The sequence below is a fragment of the Xiphophorus hellerii genome, chromosome 2, assembly GCF_003331165.1.
Source record: "Xiphophorus hellerii strain 12219 chromosome 2, Xiphophorus_hellerii-4.1, whole genome shotgun sequence".
In the NCBI taxonomy this organism is placed as follows: domain Eukaryota; kingdom Metazoa; phylum Chordata; class Actinopteri; order Cyprinodontiformes; family Poeciliidae; genus Xiphophorus; species Xiphophorus hellerii.
The window spans coordinates 30,289,552-30,307,447 of record NC_045673.1 but is presented as its reverse complement, the minus strand read 5'-3'; the positions used below and the strand labels follow the sequence as shown (position 1 = coordinate 30,307,447).

Here is a 17,896-nt window from a genome sequence, read left to right as displayed (position 1 = left end):
AATTGTTGAATTATTAAAAACCATATTTTAAAATGACTTTGTCTTGATTTTCTCAATTGGAAATTATGATTCTCTTCTCCACGTGTCTTGCCAATTGTCTCAGATCAGAAAGCACAAGATTACTTGTCGTCATGCAGACAATACTCAGAATTTTTTTCTCCTATAACAGGAAGATCACTGCATACATCTCTTTGTACCGTGGATTTAATTTGTTTCTGTTTTGATCATTTCATGGCTAAAGTGTCTGATTCTGAGGTCCACCATGGGCCTCAGCCTCCTGAGCCTCTAGTTGGGTCTTCGGCCTCCCTCTGCTGCCCACACCAGACTCCAGAGACTCAGCTCCTTCACCAGTGGCTTCCTGTGTTCGTCAGTCGTTGTCATCAGCCTCCAGTCTTACATTGACGACCTCCTGTGTCTCTAGGCCTACAGTCTCCAAGATTCCACTGCCCTTCAGACTTTGAGTTCCTTCTTTGCCAGCTGCTTGGATTTCTTTGCATTTGCCAAGAGCCTACAAGGTGCCTTGGGTGTTAATGTCAGTATGCTGATCATTGGCACAGCTTCCACAACTAACCACTGGACATCAAGCTCCTGCACCACCACGCCTCTGGGGTCTTTAGCTGCTGCCATTTTCCTACAGTTCTCTATTATCATATTTATGTCACTGATAAATGTTTACAGACCCCTTCTTTATTTTCAAAATACTGTAGATAAAGAAAAAAAAAAAGAGATTTCAGCCATGTATTATTTAATTTTTTTAAGTTCATGACTAGATAATGACATTTTTGATTTAAGCATTTCATTACTTTTTTATTCTTGGTTTTTAAAGGGTCAGTGTTTTGGTTGGCAGGTAATAGCATAAATTTAAAATAATATCATCACCCCTTCTAAACTATTGTTGTTAATTCCCCTCAAGTTCCCTGAAGTGTTTATGCACACCAATTAAGCATGAGTGGAACCTCCCCCAAAATTAATAAATTTTTTTAAATTGACATTTTTATAGAGGACAGATGAGGAGAGAATCTTCAGCTTTGAGACACTGTTGCATAGGGCTTGTTGTGGTTCTGGTGGAAATGATGTTTCATAGTGAAACGTTTATATTTTCTGGCATTTCTACATGATCTACTGACTTTTGCACTTCTTATTTTATCTGAGCTTTGACCTCTTTTGGATTATTTTGGTTTGCTGTAAACCTATTGTGCAGGTCTTGTCTAAATAATGTCTAGAACAGGGGTCTCAAACTCCAGTCCTCGAGGGCCGCAGTCCTGCAACTTTTAGATGTGCCTCTGCTGCACCACACCTGAACAGAATAATTAGGTCATTAAAGATCTGGAGAACTGATCTACACAAGGAAAAGGTAATTAAGCCATTTCATTCCAGTATTTTGTACCTGTGGCACATCTAAAAACTGTAGGACAGCGGCCCTCGAGGACTGGAGTTTGAGACCCCTGGTCTAGATGCAGTTCCATCATTAAAATGAGGCCTATTGCGCAGTGGGAATTTTTCTGTATTTTTTTTTTAATAAGCTGTATTGACAGCGCAGTTGGTAGAGCTGTTACCTTGCAGCAAGAAGGTCCTGGGTTCAATTCCCGCCCCAGGGTCTTTCTGCATGGAGTTTGCATGTTCTCCCTGTGCATGCGTGGCTTCTCTCCGGGTACTCTGGCTTCCTCCCACAGTCCAAAAACATGACTTTCATGTTCAACTTTCTCTAAATTCTCCCTGCGTGTGAGTGGGGGTGTGCATGATTTTGTGTCCTGTCTGTCTCTGTGTTGCCCTGCGACAGACTGGCGGGTGAGTAGTGACTCCAGGGTGACCCCGCCTCTTGCCCAGAACGTTAGCTGGAGATAGGCACTAGAACCTCCTGACCCCTGACTAGGGACAAGGGTGTACAGAAAATGGATGGATAGAAGCTGTATTGACTGTTTTACCAGTGTAAAGCATGTACAGAGATCAGAGCAAAACACTTTTAAAAGCAGGTGACAAAAGTCAAAATATAAACTCACTTCCTCATCTTTTTCCAGCTCTAGTCCCATTTCTTTCAGATTTTTCTCAAACTCCTCCCTCCTGAATGTTTTGTGATCCTCTTGACTGTTAAGCGTTTCTCCCAGACATCCCATTTCCACATCAGCCACTGTGGATGCACCTTGGACCTGCTTGCTTTGTCCTAGCGTGCGGGAAGCAAAGTTCTCTGTGAGACTGTGGTCTGACTGTCGACTGGAGCGCCCTCCACCTGACTTCCTCACAGGGTAAGTGAGAATGTAGTCGACACGCCGCTGACCATCCTGGAAGAAAAGTCCATGATAGCAATTGGTGCTTTCCTCTGGACTGAGAGCCTGAAATCAGCAAACACAAAACACAATGATAGAGAAGATGGAGAAACCAGATTCCACACGGCAAAAACAGTGATTCTTTGTCTAGATTCTTGTGCAAATATTTAAAAAGACTTTAAAACAGACAAACTAACTTGCAAGTAATGTTTCAGAAAAATATTAAAAGTTTTCTTTAAGTAAATAATTCCTTACTTTTGCTGAAAAAGTGCTAGTTTCATTTGCAGATTATTTTACTCATAACAAGACATATTTTCTGTTACAACTAAAATAGTCTGCGAGTGGAACTATTACTTTTCCATCAGTATTAAGGAATTATTTACTTATGACAAGCACCCATGTGTGAAAAGTTACTTGAAGTTAGTTTAGTCTTTTTTCAAGAATACTAAATTATTTGTCCTAGACAGAAATATTTGGTGAGATTTTGGGCAAAACACATACTTTAAAAAAGCAACATTGTTTTGTTCAGTTTTGGGCCTTGTCAAATTCTTTCAGGAATAACCAGGACAGAGTCAAAGGAAAATGTTGCTACAGTGGACATGAGTAGATTTGAAAAGGAGTTTGGTGAAGTTGTTCTGACAAGACAGTACTATACCTGCAGAAGACAGGCAGCTTATCAAGAGAAAATCCTGCAATGAAAGAAGGCTATTCACGTTTTTATTAAACAATTATTTAATGTGTTTTCTCAGCCACATGTCTTAGTTAGTTACTGGATGCATCTAGATGAGCTAGGGCTGCTGTGTGTATCAGTGGCACCTGGGCATTTTACCTTTCTCGGGATATTTTGCTAAAACAATTATGAAAACATAAAAGTTTCACAACATCCACATTTGAGTGGATGTGACTCTGGCTCCTTCAAAGACAGCATCAGACAGAGAAAACATAAATCAGACAGAGAAAGCATAAGAGGAAACTTCAAAGAAAACACGGCAGCCTGTGGTTGCTACCATGAGTAGAACAAAATGATGTGAAGTCTTAGTCAATCCAGGCAGGATGCCACATATGTTCATTACTGCATATCTTTACAAAATAATATAATTAAGCAGTGGAAAGCTTCCTTAGTAAACATAAACTGGTAATATATACTAAAAAATAGTCCTAGCCTAAAGTTTTGAGGTTTATAGAAACTGCTATAGTCATGACTCACATGGGAACAATGCTGTTTTATCTGTAACTTAAATGTACCCAGACAATCAAAGAAGCATTCAGAACCTGGATACAGTTTGAAATGTGTTAAATGTCACATAACAGCCTTTATTGTATCACTCTAGAGAAAAAAGAAACAACCTGTACACCCAAAGAATCTGGTTCTCAAAATTATCCCATGTTTGGCTTTGAGTCTGTCTGGCCAAATATATATATATATATATATATATATATATATATATATATATATATATATATATATATATATATATTTGCATCTTCTAAATTATGAAGAGACATTTTTTATGGACAGATTAGTTAAAGTAGATGTAAATTGATGGTTTCCACATGTCGGAGATCATTTGTGTACCAAATAAGTGAAGGCACCCATCATGTCTGGCATGGCCCTTCCTAGAAATTCTAGGACATATATAGGTGAATTATGAGCTGTCATAACCTCTGGCTTTTACTTTACGATTTCTAAATATAAATCTACATCTGAAGACCAGCCACACCCCTATATGACAGCAGCTGGTTAACACTGACTGCTTGGGGGACAACTCTAAGTCTAAAGTGTTCACCAGGTCTGTGAAACCCGTGAGAAAGCAATCTGATAGCATTCAAAGGTGAGATCCATCCAGACCCTTATCTCAGGGGAAAAAAGTATCAGCTGCTAACATCCTGGTGCAAGGAGCCCCAAGACATCCTCATATGTTCTTTGTGCATTTTTTCACAGTTTGACTGCATCTCAGTCACCAAAAGAAAGTCATTTAACTGACAGGGTACATTGATTCAGACTCTGAGATCTAACATTTAGAACAATTTTTACTCTTGATGTTAATTGTCAATTTTATTTTCATTTAGAAATCTCTTCAACCTAAAATGCTCACAGCTTCTTGAACCCTTTTCAGTTTCAACGCTGAAACCCTGATTAGTAGGTGACTGGAAGTAAAAAGGGAAATTGTGCTGGCTATGATGTTTAGCTCAAGTGATTGTACACAAATTTATCTCGTAATAAGCTCAACATCAACAAGTGGGTTTGAAGGTTTCCTTTGGCAATTTCTCTATTATGTGCTTCAGCTGTGTCGCTAGGGCGGATGTGTAACCATTTTTTCTCTTGTCATTATTTACTTGTCACTAAAGACCTGGGGTCTTTAAGAATTTAAAACAACTTTAAGTTCTTATTTGCCAGTTTTAGCAACTATGGTGGCTGTTATGTGTGTGTGTTTTTTAGAACGAAGCCCCCCACCTCACCCATTGGTTAACTCTGTTGCCTCGCCGCCAGATGATCCCAGGGTTAAATCTGCATGGAGTTTGCATGTTCTCAATGTTCATCGTTGGATTCTCGTTGAATACTCCGGCTTCTTCCCACAGCCCAGAAACATGACCGTTAGGTTAACTGCAGTGTATTAACTAAATACACTGAGGTAGGGGTGCGTGCACGCGTGTGTGTGTGTGTGTATGGTTGCATGTTCTCTGTAGCCTGTGATGGTTTAGCAACCTGTTCTGTTTAATTTATCCACTTGTTATTTTTGAAGGCCAGAAAGAGATCAGAGGCGACTTGTCATTATTGGTTCATGACTGATGTTTTGTGAAAGTGGACAGTGATATAACAGTAAAATCATCACACATCTTCCTCAATCAAAAAGCAAGATTTGTGATGCTTTTATTCTCACATATAAAATCAAAACATGATCTTAATTTTCAAAATTCCCAAACAATTTTGAAAATAAAGAGTAGAGCACATACCATATAGGCAACTAGAAATTGCAATGAATGAAACAGACCACGTTTAAGACACATGTAACATGTTTAACTGAAAGTTGAGCAAACCTTTCTAGTGAGGTTTGCTTTGAAATTTGGTTGTAATAGATGAACACATTTCACACTGTGCTTTTGGCCCAACTTTTCCCCTGCGTCACGGTGGGAAACCGGAGCCTGTCTGAGCAGTGAATTGCAGGCAATAAATGAGAGAAACCAGCTGAAAGCGTCAGTCCAAATCACAGAGATATATAGTGTGTTTTCAAAGTTTTCACATCTATTGAACCTTTTTGCATCTCGTCACATTTTCAATCACAAACATTAAGGTATTTTTTAGAAAAGACCTGTAACTGGGGCCGGGGTTCACTGTCCATCAAAACAACAACTATAAACAGCCAAAAAGATGATGTGGATCAGTGCATATTCATGGGTTAGAAACGTCCAGTCAAAATCCAGCCTTAAATTGAGGACATGTTTCAAATTGTACTGTTCACAGACACTCTGATAAGACCTGTGATATTTTGCAAAGGAAAATGGGGGGAAAAATTTCAGAATCCAGTACCTCCAAAGTTGCAACTGTAATGTTTAACTGTAAAAATGTTTAAAACCAATGCATCATTTTTTTTGCACAACAAAATGGAGAAAGGGTCCAGGAGTATGAAAACATTTTCAAGACACTGTATGGGACACAAACAAATAACCATGCATTCCTACGCTCACCCGTAAAGTCAGTTTGAACTAACTAAGCCATCACCTTACAAGTTTCCATACAGTGGGAGGAAACCAGAGCACACAGAGGAGAGTCAAGCATCAGAAACTTTTAAAACAACTTCATCCAGTCGTTCAGACTTTAGTTTCATCTAGTGGATACTCTCAATATTCCGTTTATTTGACCTGCTATATAAGGGATGCCCAAAAGGTCATTTTTAAACTCTATGGACTTAATAAGGAAACCAAAACTATTTCCATCTCTCAGTCAAATACAGTAGTCTGTCGGAACTCCTTTGGTGACACTGTAGGAAATCACAGATGGCCAAAAATAGTCACATTTTTATATTTAGTCCAAAATAAACCATTTTAGAAACAGCATGAGCTTTGTGCTTCATTTTTTTAAATGATAAAAGGACCGTGTGTCCTCCTATTAGCAGATCTCTCTGACTGTAGCTGCAGCGGTAATCCAGTTTTTGGGGGGTTTTGTATGGGCTATCAATAATGGTGTGTTGGCTGCAGGTATTTGAAATGTGAGGTCGAATGTCAACAGAACAACAAAATCTCTGAGGCTGCAGCAGTGGCTCTCAGTAGAACCAACACTGTCTATGAAATATTGAAAGTTGACTGGGAATCAATACCTATCAAAAATAAATCCAAATTAAAAAATAAGGCAAGGCACTTCAAAGGAAGGATCTCTCTCATCATCTGGAAATATATTGTATTTCTTATCTCCTGAAAGAGTTGCATCATTAATATTTTTTGGCCAGATCTATATTTGTAAGACAAGGACATTTTGAATCAAACAAGTAAATTAACAAAAAAGAAATATCAACCTGTTAACGTACTATCAGAGCAATTTATTTTGTCTTCTGCATGTTCTTACTATTTAAGATGATACTCACCCTAAACTTGCCATGAAAGATGACATCTCGTAGAAAATGTTGAGTGGACCCAGAGGCTGATGACTGCTGAGGTTCTGAGTTTGCTTCCTCTGTCATAGTTTAGGCAAAACAGAGACATAAACCCACCAGGAAGACGTCTCAGAGCAAGTATTCTATGTTGTGCTCGGTGAGTTAATGTGTGTCTTCTGTGTAAAATATCCAGTTACAGGACAGTGCATGAATAAACCTTATGCTGCCTCTCCCTTTTTCTGACTCGCAATTTTTCCGTGCTTGTCTCCGTTTAGCTCTCCGTGTGGCTGTGTTTCCATCTGGAATGTGGAGTCGCTGTAGTGAGTCTCTAGCCTTGTTACTTGAGACACCGTCTGTGAGCCAAGATCTAAACTTAGACAACGATAAACCTCTGAACAGAAAGTTCCCTCCCTCACTCTCTCTGCATTTCTTCAGTTGTAATAATTAAAGGATTGAGCACCTCAAGACAAAGCCCACCTGACAAGTCCACAGCATGACAGGTTTGTCTTCTTGCCTGCCACAGCATGACAAACCAGAGGCAGGCAAGATCAAATGGGATGTGAGAAGTGTGAATTACTTTGAAAAGAAACTCCAATTATCCTAAAGAAATATTTGCCCCAAAAAGCCCAAAGGAACAAATTTATATTTTAATAATGAACTACTACCTTAAATGTTTTTCAAGCAAATGTTTCTATTTTTATTGATCTTGTTTCAGGTCATATATGACTCACCATGTTTTGCTCTTTAGGTGGTTTGAGTTTATGGATCGAGATAGGAGTTGTTTTTTGTTTTTTTCGTTGTTGTCTACTTTATTGAATGTAATTTTTTTCTACTTTGCAATGTTAGTCTCAATTTTATAACACCAAACAAGGGGATTTGCTTACCAATTCATTCCTGCAGAACAGGCAAACTCCAATTTGACAGTAGTTCATTCTGAGGAGGGAATTGCACTGCACTGTTAAATTTACAAAAAGAGGGCAAAAATGTTGCCAAAGTAAAAATATTGCCTTCTAGAGCTCGATGTCTGATATTACAAATAATTTTGTATATCAGTAATATAGAATAAAACATAGAAGTAGAGCATGAATTCTTACTGTCATGAATATCTGACATTATTATAAAGGTTAATTAGCATGGCTTAGATGATCTCAGAGTAAGAGAGGAATAACCCAACAATTTCTATGAAAAGGGCTGCTGTTGCTGGTATTTATTGTAGTTATTCTTTTTTATTATTTTGAAATAAATTTTATAGAGATTGTTAGATTTATTACCAGCACTGCAGTTCCTAAAGTGTAACCTCTTTATCTCGAATAACATGAAACTTAAGTTTCTGCTTTAAGTTTTTCTAGTTGAGAACAGATCATCCATTCCATGGTCAGCATCTCCAAGTAATAATTCTATTTGCCTTGTAAGCAACCATCACACTACTTAATGAAGAGCAGCTGTGCAGAGCCTGGAGGAAATGGCTACATGCTAATTATTAAAATAATCACACAAAAAAAAAACATTCAAAAAATAATGAAAACTTGCTTTGTGCAAATGATTACTGTCAATGTTTAAAGTGCAAAGGTAAATTACATGCTTTTAAAAGTGTTTTTAATAAAGGACACATGTGCTTTTAAGTGCTGTACAATGTACCACAGCAGAAATGGTACCAATAACCAAAAAGAAAGACCTTTTCATAAAAGGCTGAAAAAATGGCATAAGTGCATACAGACAGTAGTTATATTCAAAAAAATAAAATAAAAAATCTGGAATCAATTGGAGGTTTGTAAGCCTGGAACATATACATCCTGAAGTCACAAACTTTCCTTGAAGTTATCATTGCCCACAAACGTTCCAGCAAATATAAATTAAGTTACAATAATTTTTGAAATTATTAGTAATATGTTCCTCTATATTTCTAATATGGAGGAACATATAATTAGTTAATGTAGGTGCAAAAACATTACATCCACATATAGATATTTGCATGCCTGAGTATTGGATTCCATTATGTAATCAGCTACTGTCCTTTGGTTCCATGTGAGGGGAAATGGTGCACATGTTTCTGGACAAATAGGATCAAACACACTTTAACGCAGCTGAGAAAGACTTAAATGAGCAACATAGAAATCCTTCTCCCACTAATAATTTATCCTGTCAAACAGCAAATATATCAGAGATAGAGAGACTAAAAGTAGAAGGCAGGCTTAGAAATTGTAAAACAGGAGAAAGCTCAAACAAATCCTCCTATGCCAGCCTGAGAGGAAACAAACATTTTTCTTTCATTTGACCTTCTGTTTTACTATAGACTATGTCAGAGTTAGGTGACTAAGCAAAACGAAAAAAATAATTCAATTTCAATCAAAGATGGGTAACTAGATATTAGACAGAAGGGTGTACTACTGCCAGCATGGCGTTTGTTTTTAGCTTGTGAATGTTAGAGCTTTTGTTAGTTGACTCAAAGTCTTCTGAAGAGAAATGTTCAGGTCACAAATGTAGGTCCTTCGGAAGTTGTTTTTGGCTCTGGCTCTCTCCCACTGAGCACTTCTCTCTCTTTTTTATGTGGGTAGCTATCCATATTCATCTCACTGTTTTTTGTTTTTTTTTATTACAGCCAATAGTGACCAGTGTGGCATTATCCAAAATTACACCAGTAAACACAACATGATAAACAACAAATCAGGTAAAGTTAGCCGTCATGTGTTTACTCTGTAGATCCCAATACAGAACGGACCTAATGACGTCATCAACCCATCTGTGAAAAATGATGACCTTCATGGGTTAAAATATGTAACAAAAGATATACATTTGTAAAGTAATTATGAGTTTTGGTGTATCACAAACAGCAATGTTTTAGTTAATTAAAAAATTACAACATATTTAGCCCAATATGTTCAACTAGTCTTGGATCACTTTAAGGGATAAATGAAAGTAAAGATTAGCCATGGGACGTCCTAATCTCTCATGTAAGAAATAACAAAACTTTCCTAATTTAACATTTCTAGTCTCTTAATTCTAACACTCCACCACATGTCTCTGGTTTTGTTTATAGACAAAATTATCATACAGCGCTACTACAAAACAAATCCTGCTCTGGGAAGGAATGTGGAAAAAAGATATGGTGAAGAGAGAAGACTTTCTTTTTAACTGTGTTGCTCTTTTACTCAGTGTGACAGCTGGAATGAGTGACTTCTTTTTTATTGATATTGGCTTTTGGAAGGAAGGGACATCCCTGAGAAGCTGATGACATTTCTCTCAAGTATATTAAGAAGTGATCAGAATATTAAACTGCATAAATCTCCCTTTGTGAAGCAGTTCCAGGAAACTATTCCATTCCATAAAGACTGTTTATTTTAAAAGAAACAACTTCCAGAAAATTTCTGTGGAACCTCTCATTCGTAACATTTAATCCTCCAAGCTTATGTAACATAACAGAAACATCCGCTTGTCCGCATATTTTTAGACGTTTTAAAAATCATGCAAAGGAAGGAAGTGGAGACCTCCGAGCCCAGGCTGTCAGGCTCCCAAAGGATAACACATGTTTGACGAGGAACAACATTTAGGGTTCAAAAGTCGGTTCTCACAGTAAACAGAACAAAGTGGTATTAGTGTTCACATACAGTTCCTCAAATTTTCTAACAGCAACACTTAGCACTTTATGTCCAAGTATATCCTTTTAATGATTTACGTTTTAAAATTTCATTTTTATTGATTTGAATCAACATATAAAGATTTAAAGAACATAGATAATTACTTTAACGTGAGATAGGCAGTTTAATTTCAAATCAATTTATATTTTCTGTACAAGCAAACTTTCTTGCATAGTCACATGTATTAATTGTTACAGGGTTGCAGGCAGGTTTCCTGTTAAAAGTTCATATGAAAATAGCAATAGAATGTGGGTTCTGTGTGTCTGAAAGCCTAAAGTAAATCAACAAATTGCAGCCATGTAAAATCATAAAGCTTGATTTGTGACACTATGCACACTATGCTTGCTCAGGAAGTAGGAGTTCATTGTTTAACCAGGGGGTTGGCAGTTGAAACCCCACTCTGTCCATGTTGTGTCTTTGGACAAGACACTTCTCCAACCTTGCTCTGTGAGATGGAAGCTCAGAAACGTGGAAGCTGTAGCTCAAAGACAGCAGTTCCCTCAAGTGTTTTGCACAGCTGTATGGGAAATTCAAGGATTTTTCAAACATGCATGAAACAATCAAGCAATGCTGATTCACATATTTCCGACAGCTAATAGAAACATGTCCCATCGTTTCTGTAGTATCACACCAATTACATAAACCAATAAGATGTTTCCCCATCTTTAAGAGTACCATTCAAAAAACTGTGTCTGGTTCTTATTCTATTTATAATTATCTCCTCCCTCCTGTTTATTCCTCTAATCCTTACAACATCAACCGTATTTTGCATCCTATATAAATGCCTTCCATTTATTTCATTATCCCACCAAATTTTCCATAACTTCTTACTTTTTTTCCAAACTATACTTTTGCCTTCAGATTTAGATAATTTAATTGGCATATCAATATCTTCTTTTTTAACAGCTTCCTTAGCCAACCCATCTGCTCTTTCATTACCCAAAATGAGCAGGAGTCCAAAATAATATTAGATTTTTGTTTTGTTCACATATTCTATCTAAGTCTTTTCCATAACCTCATATAATATATTTTGATGATTATTTGAACTTCCCTTTTCAATACTCAACAATGCAGATAATGAATCACTACAAACTATTATTTTACTTATATTAGTATCCTCCACCCATTCTAAAGCTTATGGTATAGCACATAATTTACTGCATACTCAGATAATTGAATGTTCTTTTTGAAGTATTAATCTTTAAATCAGGAATCACTACTTCTATACTATTCTGTATTCTATTCTGTATTCGATTCTAAAATTCTTGGCAAATATCTATAATATTACTTTGCTTAATATTTGTGGCCTGTTTCTTGTCTGGTGACTGTCAATAAAGCTTAATAGAGCTACAAAAATATATTTTTTAAAAGTGTTATCAAGTTTTGTTCGTTGCTTTGTAGTAAGGAAGTGTCCTCTTATTTCATTATCCATTAGCAGCTCTTCTCTCCTGCCCAGTTATTTGGTTTGCTGTGTTTTTGTCATACATTGTTCACACAGTTTGTCAAATGTCATTGGTAAACAAGATTGCTATTTTATTTATCCTGTATTTGATCTGTTTTTGTGGTTATTAAGACACTTGAAATGTAATTAAATTTCACTAAATAGTGCTCTTTAAATTTCCTTCCATCCACCCATTTTTTTACACCCTTGTCCCTAGTGTGGCTGGGAGGGGTGCTGGTGTCTATCTCCAGCGAGACATTTCAGGTGAGAGGCGGGGGCACCCTGGACAGGTTACCTGTAACCTTGGAAAGTCCATCCTTATTCAGGTCACCCACTATACAGAGTAACATGTACACTCTGGAGCTCAACTGAGTGGAGAGGAGGTGTAGTTTATCTGCCAAATCCATTCAGTTCAATTTATTTCAATAGTGCCAATTCAAAACACTTGTCTTCTTAATGTCATTTACAAAAATAAGTAAATTAAATCTAACCATAAAGGCAAATTAAAACTCAAATACATAGACCCCAATTGAAACCCAGTGATGAAAAATGCAGACAAATTCTGTTTCTTACTGAAATGGTCCAAAAGTTATCTAAGGAAACCCAACAGATTCCATCAAGTCAATGACTTGCAGCATTCACTCCTCGATGAGCATGTAATATGCTATATCATAAGTTTACAATGAAAAAGTTTTAAGTTGTTAGGAAGCCAGGGTTTTGGGTTCTGTGTGGTGTTTTGCAGTGCACTGTTTTGTCTGTCCACTTCTCGCAGTTTCCCACCAGAGGGAGCCAAGGAATTGCAGCTCAACTGTAGCACTCCTGCAGTCTTCAAAGCCCTCGTCAATGATATATGTGGAGGCCAAGTTAATGTACAAAATATTCAGTTACTGTTAAAACTTATTTGTTTAATTAGTAATTTAATAAGTGCATTTGTTGAGGTTTAGGTATCATTATTATATTGCATGTAGCTAATTTCATAATGTTTTATTGTGAATAAGTGTTTAATTTTAAGTTTGTATGCTTTATAACTTAATTGACCATTTTGCAATTTATGTAAATGAGGTGTGCCGCGCTGGAGCCTTACCGAAGGTTAGAGGAGAGCAGAGAGGAGGAAAGGTGCTGCAAGTAAAATTGACAGAGCCACACGGTTTTTCAACCGTAGTTTTGTTTTGTGGAGGTTTTTAGGAATTTGGTTGCTCTTGTAAAGGATGGCGCAAAAAACGGTGGAATTAATTTTTGTTTTACATCTTTACATCGGAGTGCTGTGGAAATTTTTATTTTCCTCTTCAAACACACGAGTAAAATCAGCGAAATTAACCTTGTGGCATCACAATATCCTCTGCGACTTCCTGAACGTTCCTGTATTTGTTTATTTAAACAATATCCTAAACTACTCCAAATCTATGGCTGAACACCAAAAACATGCCTGCCTAGTCTTTCAAAGGCAGAGAATTGTGAGTTCCACAAATCATCTGTACCATTCCTGGGCTACATCCTTGAGGGTGAACATGTTTTCACAGATCCAGAGAAGGTCAAAGCAGTCCTTGACTGGCCTACCCTACAAACTTGCAAACAGCTACAAATATTCCTAGGATTTGCCAACTTCCATCATCGCTTCATCAGAAACTACAGTCAAACAGCAACCCCATTAAAAGCCTTCACTTCCAGGTTCCTTTCTCCTGCTCACCCAAAAAAATCCAGCTTTCCTCGAACTCAAGAACAGCTTCTCCCAAACACCCATTGTCATACAGCCCAACCCCCAGAAAGAGTTCGTCACGTTCTGAAATGGGGGTTGGCACTGTCCTCTCCCAACATTCAGGTTCTAATGAAAAACTTTGCCCTTGTGCTTTCTTTTCCCGCAGACTTTCCCCTGCTGAATGTAATGACAATGTGGGGGAACCTCTTGCTATAGAGGAGAAGCGGCACTGGTTGGAGAGTGCTGAACATTCCATGTTGGTTCTGATGAAAAATCAGCCAAACGACTTAACTCTGGTCAGTTTTGCTGGTCCTTGTTTTTCTCTCTCTTTAATCTCTGCATTTCTTATCGCCAAGGTTCCAAGAATATCAAACCAGAAGCCAGATTCTCAACAGTTCTCCCCCAATGACTAAGACTATACTCCTATTCCCATCCGTCTTCCTAGTTGCACATTCAGCACAGAACTTACGTCCCCCACCTCTGTCAGAGGCCATTTCATCTATTGGATCCATTGAGCCAAGTTTTCCACACATCCTGGCATCACCATCGCCAACTCTCTATTCTCCACAACAATTTTAAGGAGTATGTTCTCGTCTATCCCAATTGCACCCATAACAAAACCTCCCATAGACCTCTAGCCGGACTCCTTCAACACTTAGCCATCTACAAATGACCCTGGTCCCACATCACAGTCAATTTTTTCACTGGACTTCTATTTCCCAGATCAAGCCTGTTCATACCAGCACATTGTGCCCCCCTTCTGAGACACCTCCACCCACCCGGGTTGTCAGTAACGCGTTACTTTGTAACGCGTTACTTTGTAACGCGTTACTTTGTAACGCGTTACTGACGTCGGACCACTTTTTTCAGTAACGAGTAATCTAACGCGTTGCTATTTCAAATCCAGTAGTCAGACTACAGTTACTTATCAAAGTCACTTTGCATTACTGTGCGTTACTATTTTCTTTTGTTATTTAATCGTATTTCCTCTACGCGTCTTGTCGAGTGACCGACGTCTCTATGCTACATAAATGTAAACAATGGAGGGAGATGCGCATTTTGTTGGTGGAAAATCTGGAACTATTTTGAGTTTCTGTTGCCAAGTCCAATTATTATAAGCGGCTTTGGGATTTTTTTTGTTTTTTAAGTCGCTTGCAAACTTAATGAGTGGCGGGTTGCGCCTTTTTGGGTTGTTTTTGAACGTGAAGTTGCTCATTTGGGCTTGGAAATAAACAGAGACTCATAATAAATCAAAAATAGATCCGTCATTAAGGTAGTCTTAGTGAGGCTCTCCCTGTCCATCATTTCCCGGATGATCCGTCCCGCTGTGTCTTTGTTAATGTTAATTTAATATATTACCTCTGAATGACGTCGAGCTTCGCGTTGAACTCCAGAAAACTGCAAACATCGAGACTAATGGGCTCTTTGCACCTCAGCTTCCGCGTTCAGGGAAAAGCGGCTCAATTGTTTCCGATCTATTGAAAAAGGCTCTTTACACTGGGTATTTGCAGAACTTGTCCAAGGTAACAGTTAATGATGAACATCGATCCGAAGCCCCGACAAGTAAGCTGGAGAAAGGTTTTAAGATGTTCGCCTCGTTATACACAGATACAAAGGTGAGTTTTACTTTCTTTAAACTTTGTGACTAACATTAGCTTTAGCTTATGCTAGACATTTTTCTTGTAAAAATGTGCTATTGAAGTATCTAAACATTTTTAATCCATTCTAACGGACAATGTTTTTACCTTATTTTCAAGTATATTACATGTGTTTATTGTCATTAGTGTCAGAGACCAAGTAACGGGGATTTTACAGTTCAGGCGTTTTGCTTCTGAAGCCTGAGGAACAACAAGCCCATAGCTTAACAGTAGAGCAGCTCTGGTGTCAGAGTTCTACTTCAGCTGACTGTTCAGGTTTAAAGTTGTTGCTTTTCGAAAAATATGGCCGTGTTCCTTAAGGCCTCCGTGTTATTTCGCTTTATTAGTTTTGCATGTTTCTTGTGAAGCAGGACGGTGTTTACAGCAGTGTGTACAAGCAGATCAGTTGCTCGGCTGTCTGGCTCTCTCGTTCCCATAAACTCTCTTTCAGGCTGAATACAGAAGTGATTCCATGGAAATAACACAGGAGGCTCCTTTACCTTCTTCTTTAGGCTGAAGAAGTTGATCCGGAGTGAAGTGAAGGCTGCAAACTTTGCTGTGCCGCGTTAGCTTTATCTGGTAGCGACGAATACGTCTTCTTAATTCAGGACCGCTTGGAAATCCATGAAAACTTAAAAGCCCATTATATTAGGAAGACAACAATGTGCATAATATTGTTTTATTTGCGTGTGAAATACGACTTTGTCTTTTCTAGCTGTCACGGTAACTCAAAGCGGAAAAAAGAGAGCCGCATTTGCGCATGCGGTTGTGACGTCAGTGCGGCAGGTGCAAAGAGCCCATTTGAACAGCGCAATAAACGTGAAAACAACCACGAATAAATGTGTCCGTAGTTGCCAATAATTATGTCAACTTAACGCCATTATAATTATTAATATTAAGATAAGTGTCACAAATCTGTGCAGCCTGAGTTGTGGAGCTGCAGGAGGAGCGCTGTGCGCCGCGCTTTGACACCAAACGCAGGGCCGTAACGCAGAACCTGGAGGCTGGGGGATATATGGGGGCTTTAAAATCCTTCTTAGAGTTTTCCAGACAACAGTGGAAAACAAATTAATCACGTTTTTTATTTGTACTGTTGTAACTATTAAACAATCTCCTCTTCAGTTCAACCTTGTAAGTGGAGACACATTGTTGATGTTACCATTATAAAATAGCTTATAATTAAGTATTGGCAAAGCTCAATGTAATTTTCACAGGAGGCAGAGCGTTGTTGTTAGCATCTGCTGAAAGTAACTAAAAAAGTTACTTTTAATGTAACTTAGTTACTTTCCAAATCAAGTAGTCAGTAATCTAACTAAGTTACTTTTTCAAGGAGTAATCAGTAATCCGATTAAAGTTACTTTTTCAAAGTAACTATGCCATCACTGCCCGGGATATTGAGGGACACCCAGTTTACGACATAAAATGAATCGTAGACTCCCGTCGGCGGGTTTGTGGATGGCAGTACCTCAGGGTGGTCCAGAGGAACACTCCTTGGTGCCCCAATTTTTCATTTTGAATCATTCTCACATTACTGCCTACCAAGATTCCTTGCCATCTCATTCTTCTGGGGTACCAGGTTGCAGGGGTAATGGGGGGGGGGGTGATGTTGGGAATTACATAGGTACCCAGACCAATGTTTTATCTTTCTTTATGATGATGGAAGACTGGAAAAACATTGAGCAATATGTGAAGAGAAGTTCTTTGAAAATGTATGACTGCTTCAACTGATAGGGTTTTTTGGTCTTTTAGTCATGGCCATGACACTAGTCTCCCTTTCCTTATGCTCCACTTCCTCTGGCCGGAATCCAACTCCAATAAGAGCAGTAACACCAACCACAATATCCATTCATTGTTGGACTATTCATGTGTTTTTTGTTTTTCTCCACAACAATCCCACCTCCCTTTTGGCTCGAGTGTTTTGTTTTAATTTTTATTTTAAGTAAAATAAATGGAAACTTTCCTAAAAACAAATGGTTTACTTGGGTTTTCTGACAAGTTATAAAATTAGCTCTTTTTAAAGCCTTTAGATCCAGAGAGCACATAAAATTAGGTGAGTAAATGTTTAGATCTATTTAAAAAAATTATTTCATAGAAATCCTTAATTATCTGACAATTTACAATCTTCATATGTTCACTTCAGTTATCTATAAAAAGACTGACTCATCTTGTGGAAAAAACAGTTTGTTTCAAACTTCCTGAGGGTCTGATTCAGTTGAAGCCAAAAAAAAATCCCTTCCACTTTCAAAGGAACTTTGGCTGTGAGAGTCAATTGTGTCTGATGTAAAGAGTCGGCTTTCATGTCCGCTGTCTACAGGCTTTTTATGTGTAAATATAAGAGTTTCCCCCTTTTCCCTGTGTCGACATGAGCAAAGTGAGTGCAGTAAAAGGCCTTAAATAGAGCTTCCATTTGACAACTGGTAGCCTCTGGTCTTGTTTCTGCGTGACACTATCACCCACTACAAAAAACCTTCCTTTTTCTCCCTGGAGGACATAAACAACAGAAAAGAAGGTGGAGCTTGAAGCAACGGAGGATGGACTGTGGAAGAAAAAAGGGGTCTTGCTTTTTTTGTAAAACCAGCTCAGATATTTGGGGCAGGAGGATTAGCCTGAGGCTCTTAGAAAAGGTCTTGGTAG

At 38.1% G+C, this 17,896-nt stretch overlaps 1 protein-coding gene across 2 annotated transcripts in view; it reads right to left on the bottom strand.

The window, feature by feature from the left end:
• LOC116710403 (anoctamin-1-like) overlaps positions 1-7,220 on the bottom strand; it is a 45,876-nt gene extending 38,656 nt beyond the window's left edge. For both annotated transcript variants that reach the window (XM_032549428.1, XM_032549436.1), the window contains exons 1-2: positions 6,845-7,220; positions 2,001-2,330 (exon numbers count right to left, since the gene is read on the bottom strand). In XM_032549428.1, the coding sequence (XP_032405319.1) occupies positions 2,001-2,330; positions 6,845-6,940 (426 nt within the window). In that variant the 5' untranslated portion in view covers positions 6,941-7,220. The remainder of the gene's footprint in view (positions 1-2,000; positions 2,331-6,844) is intronic.
• Positions 7,221-17,896: the final 10,676 nt, after the last annotated feature.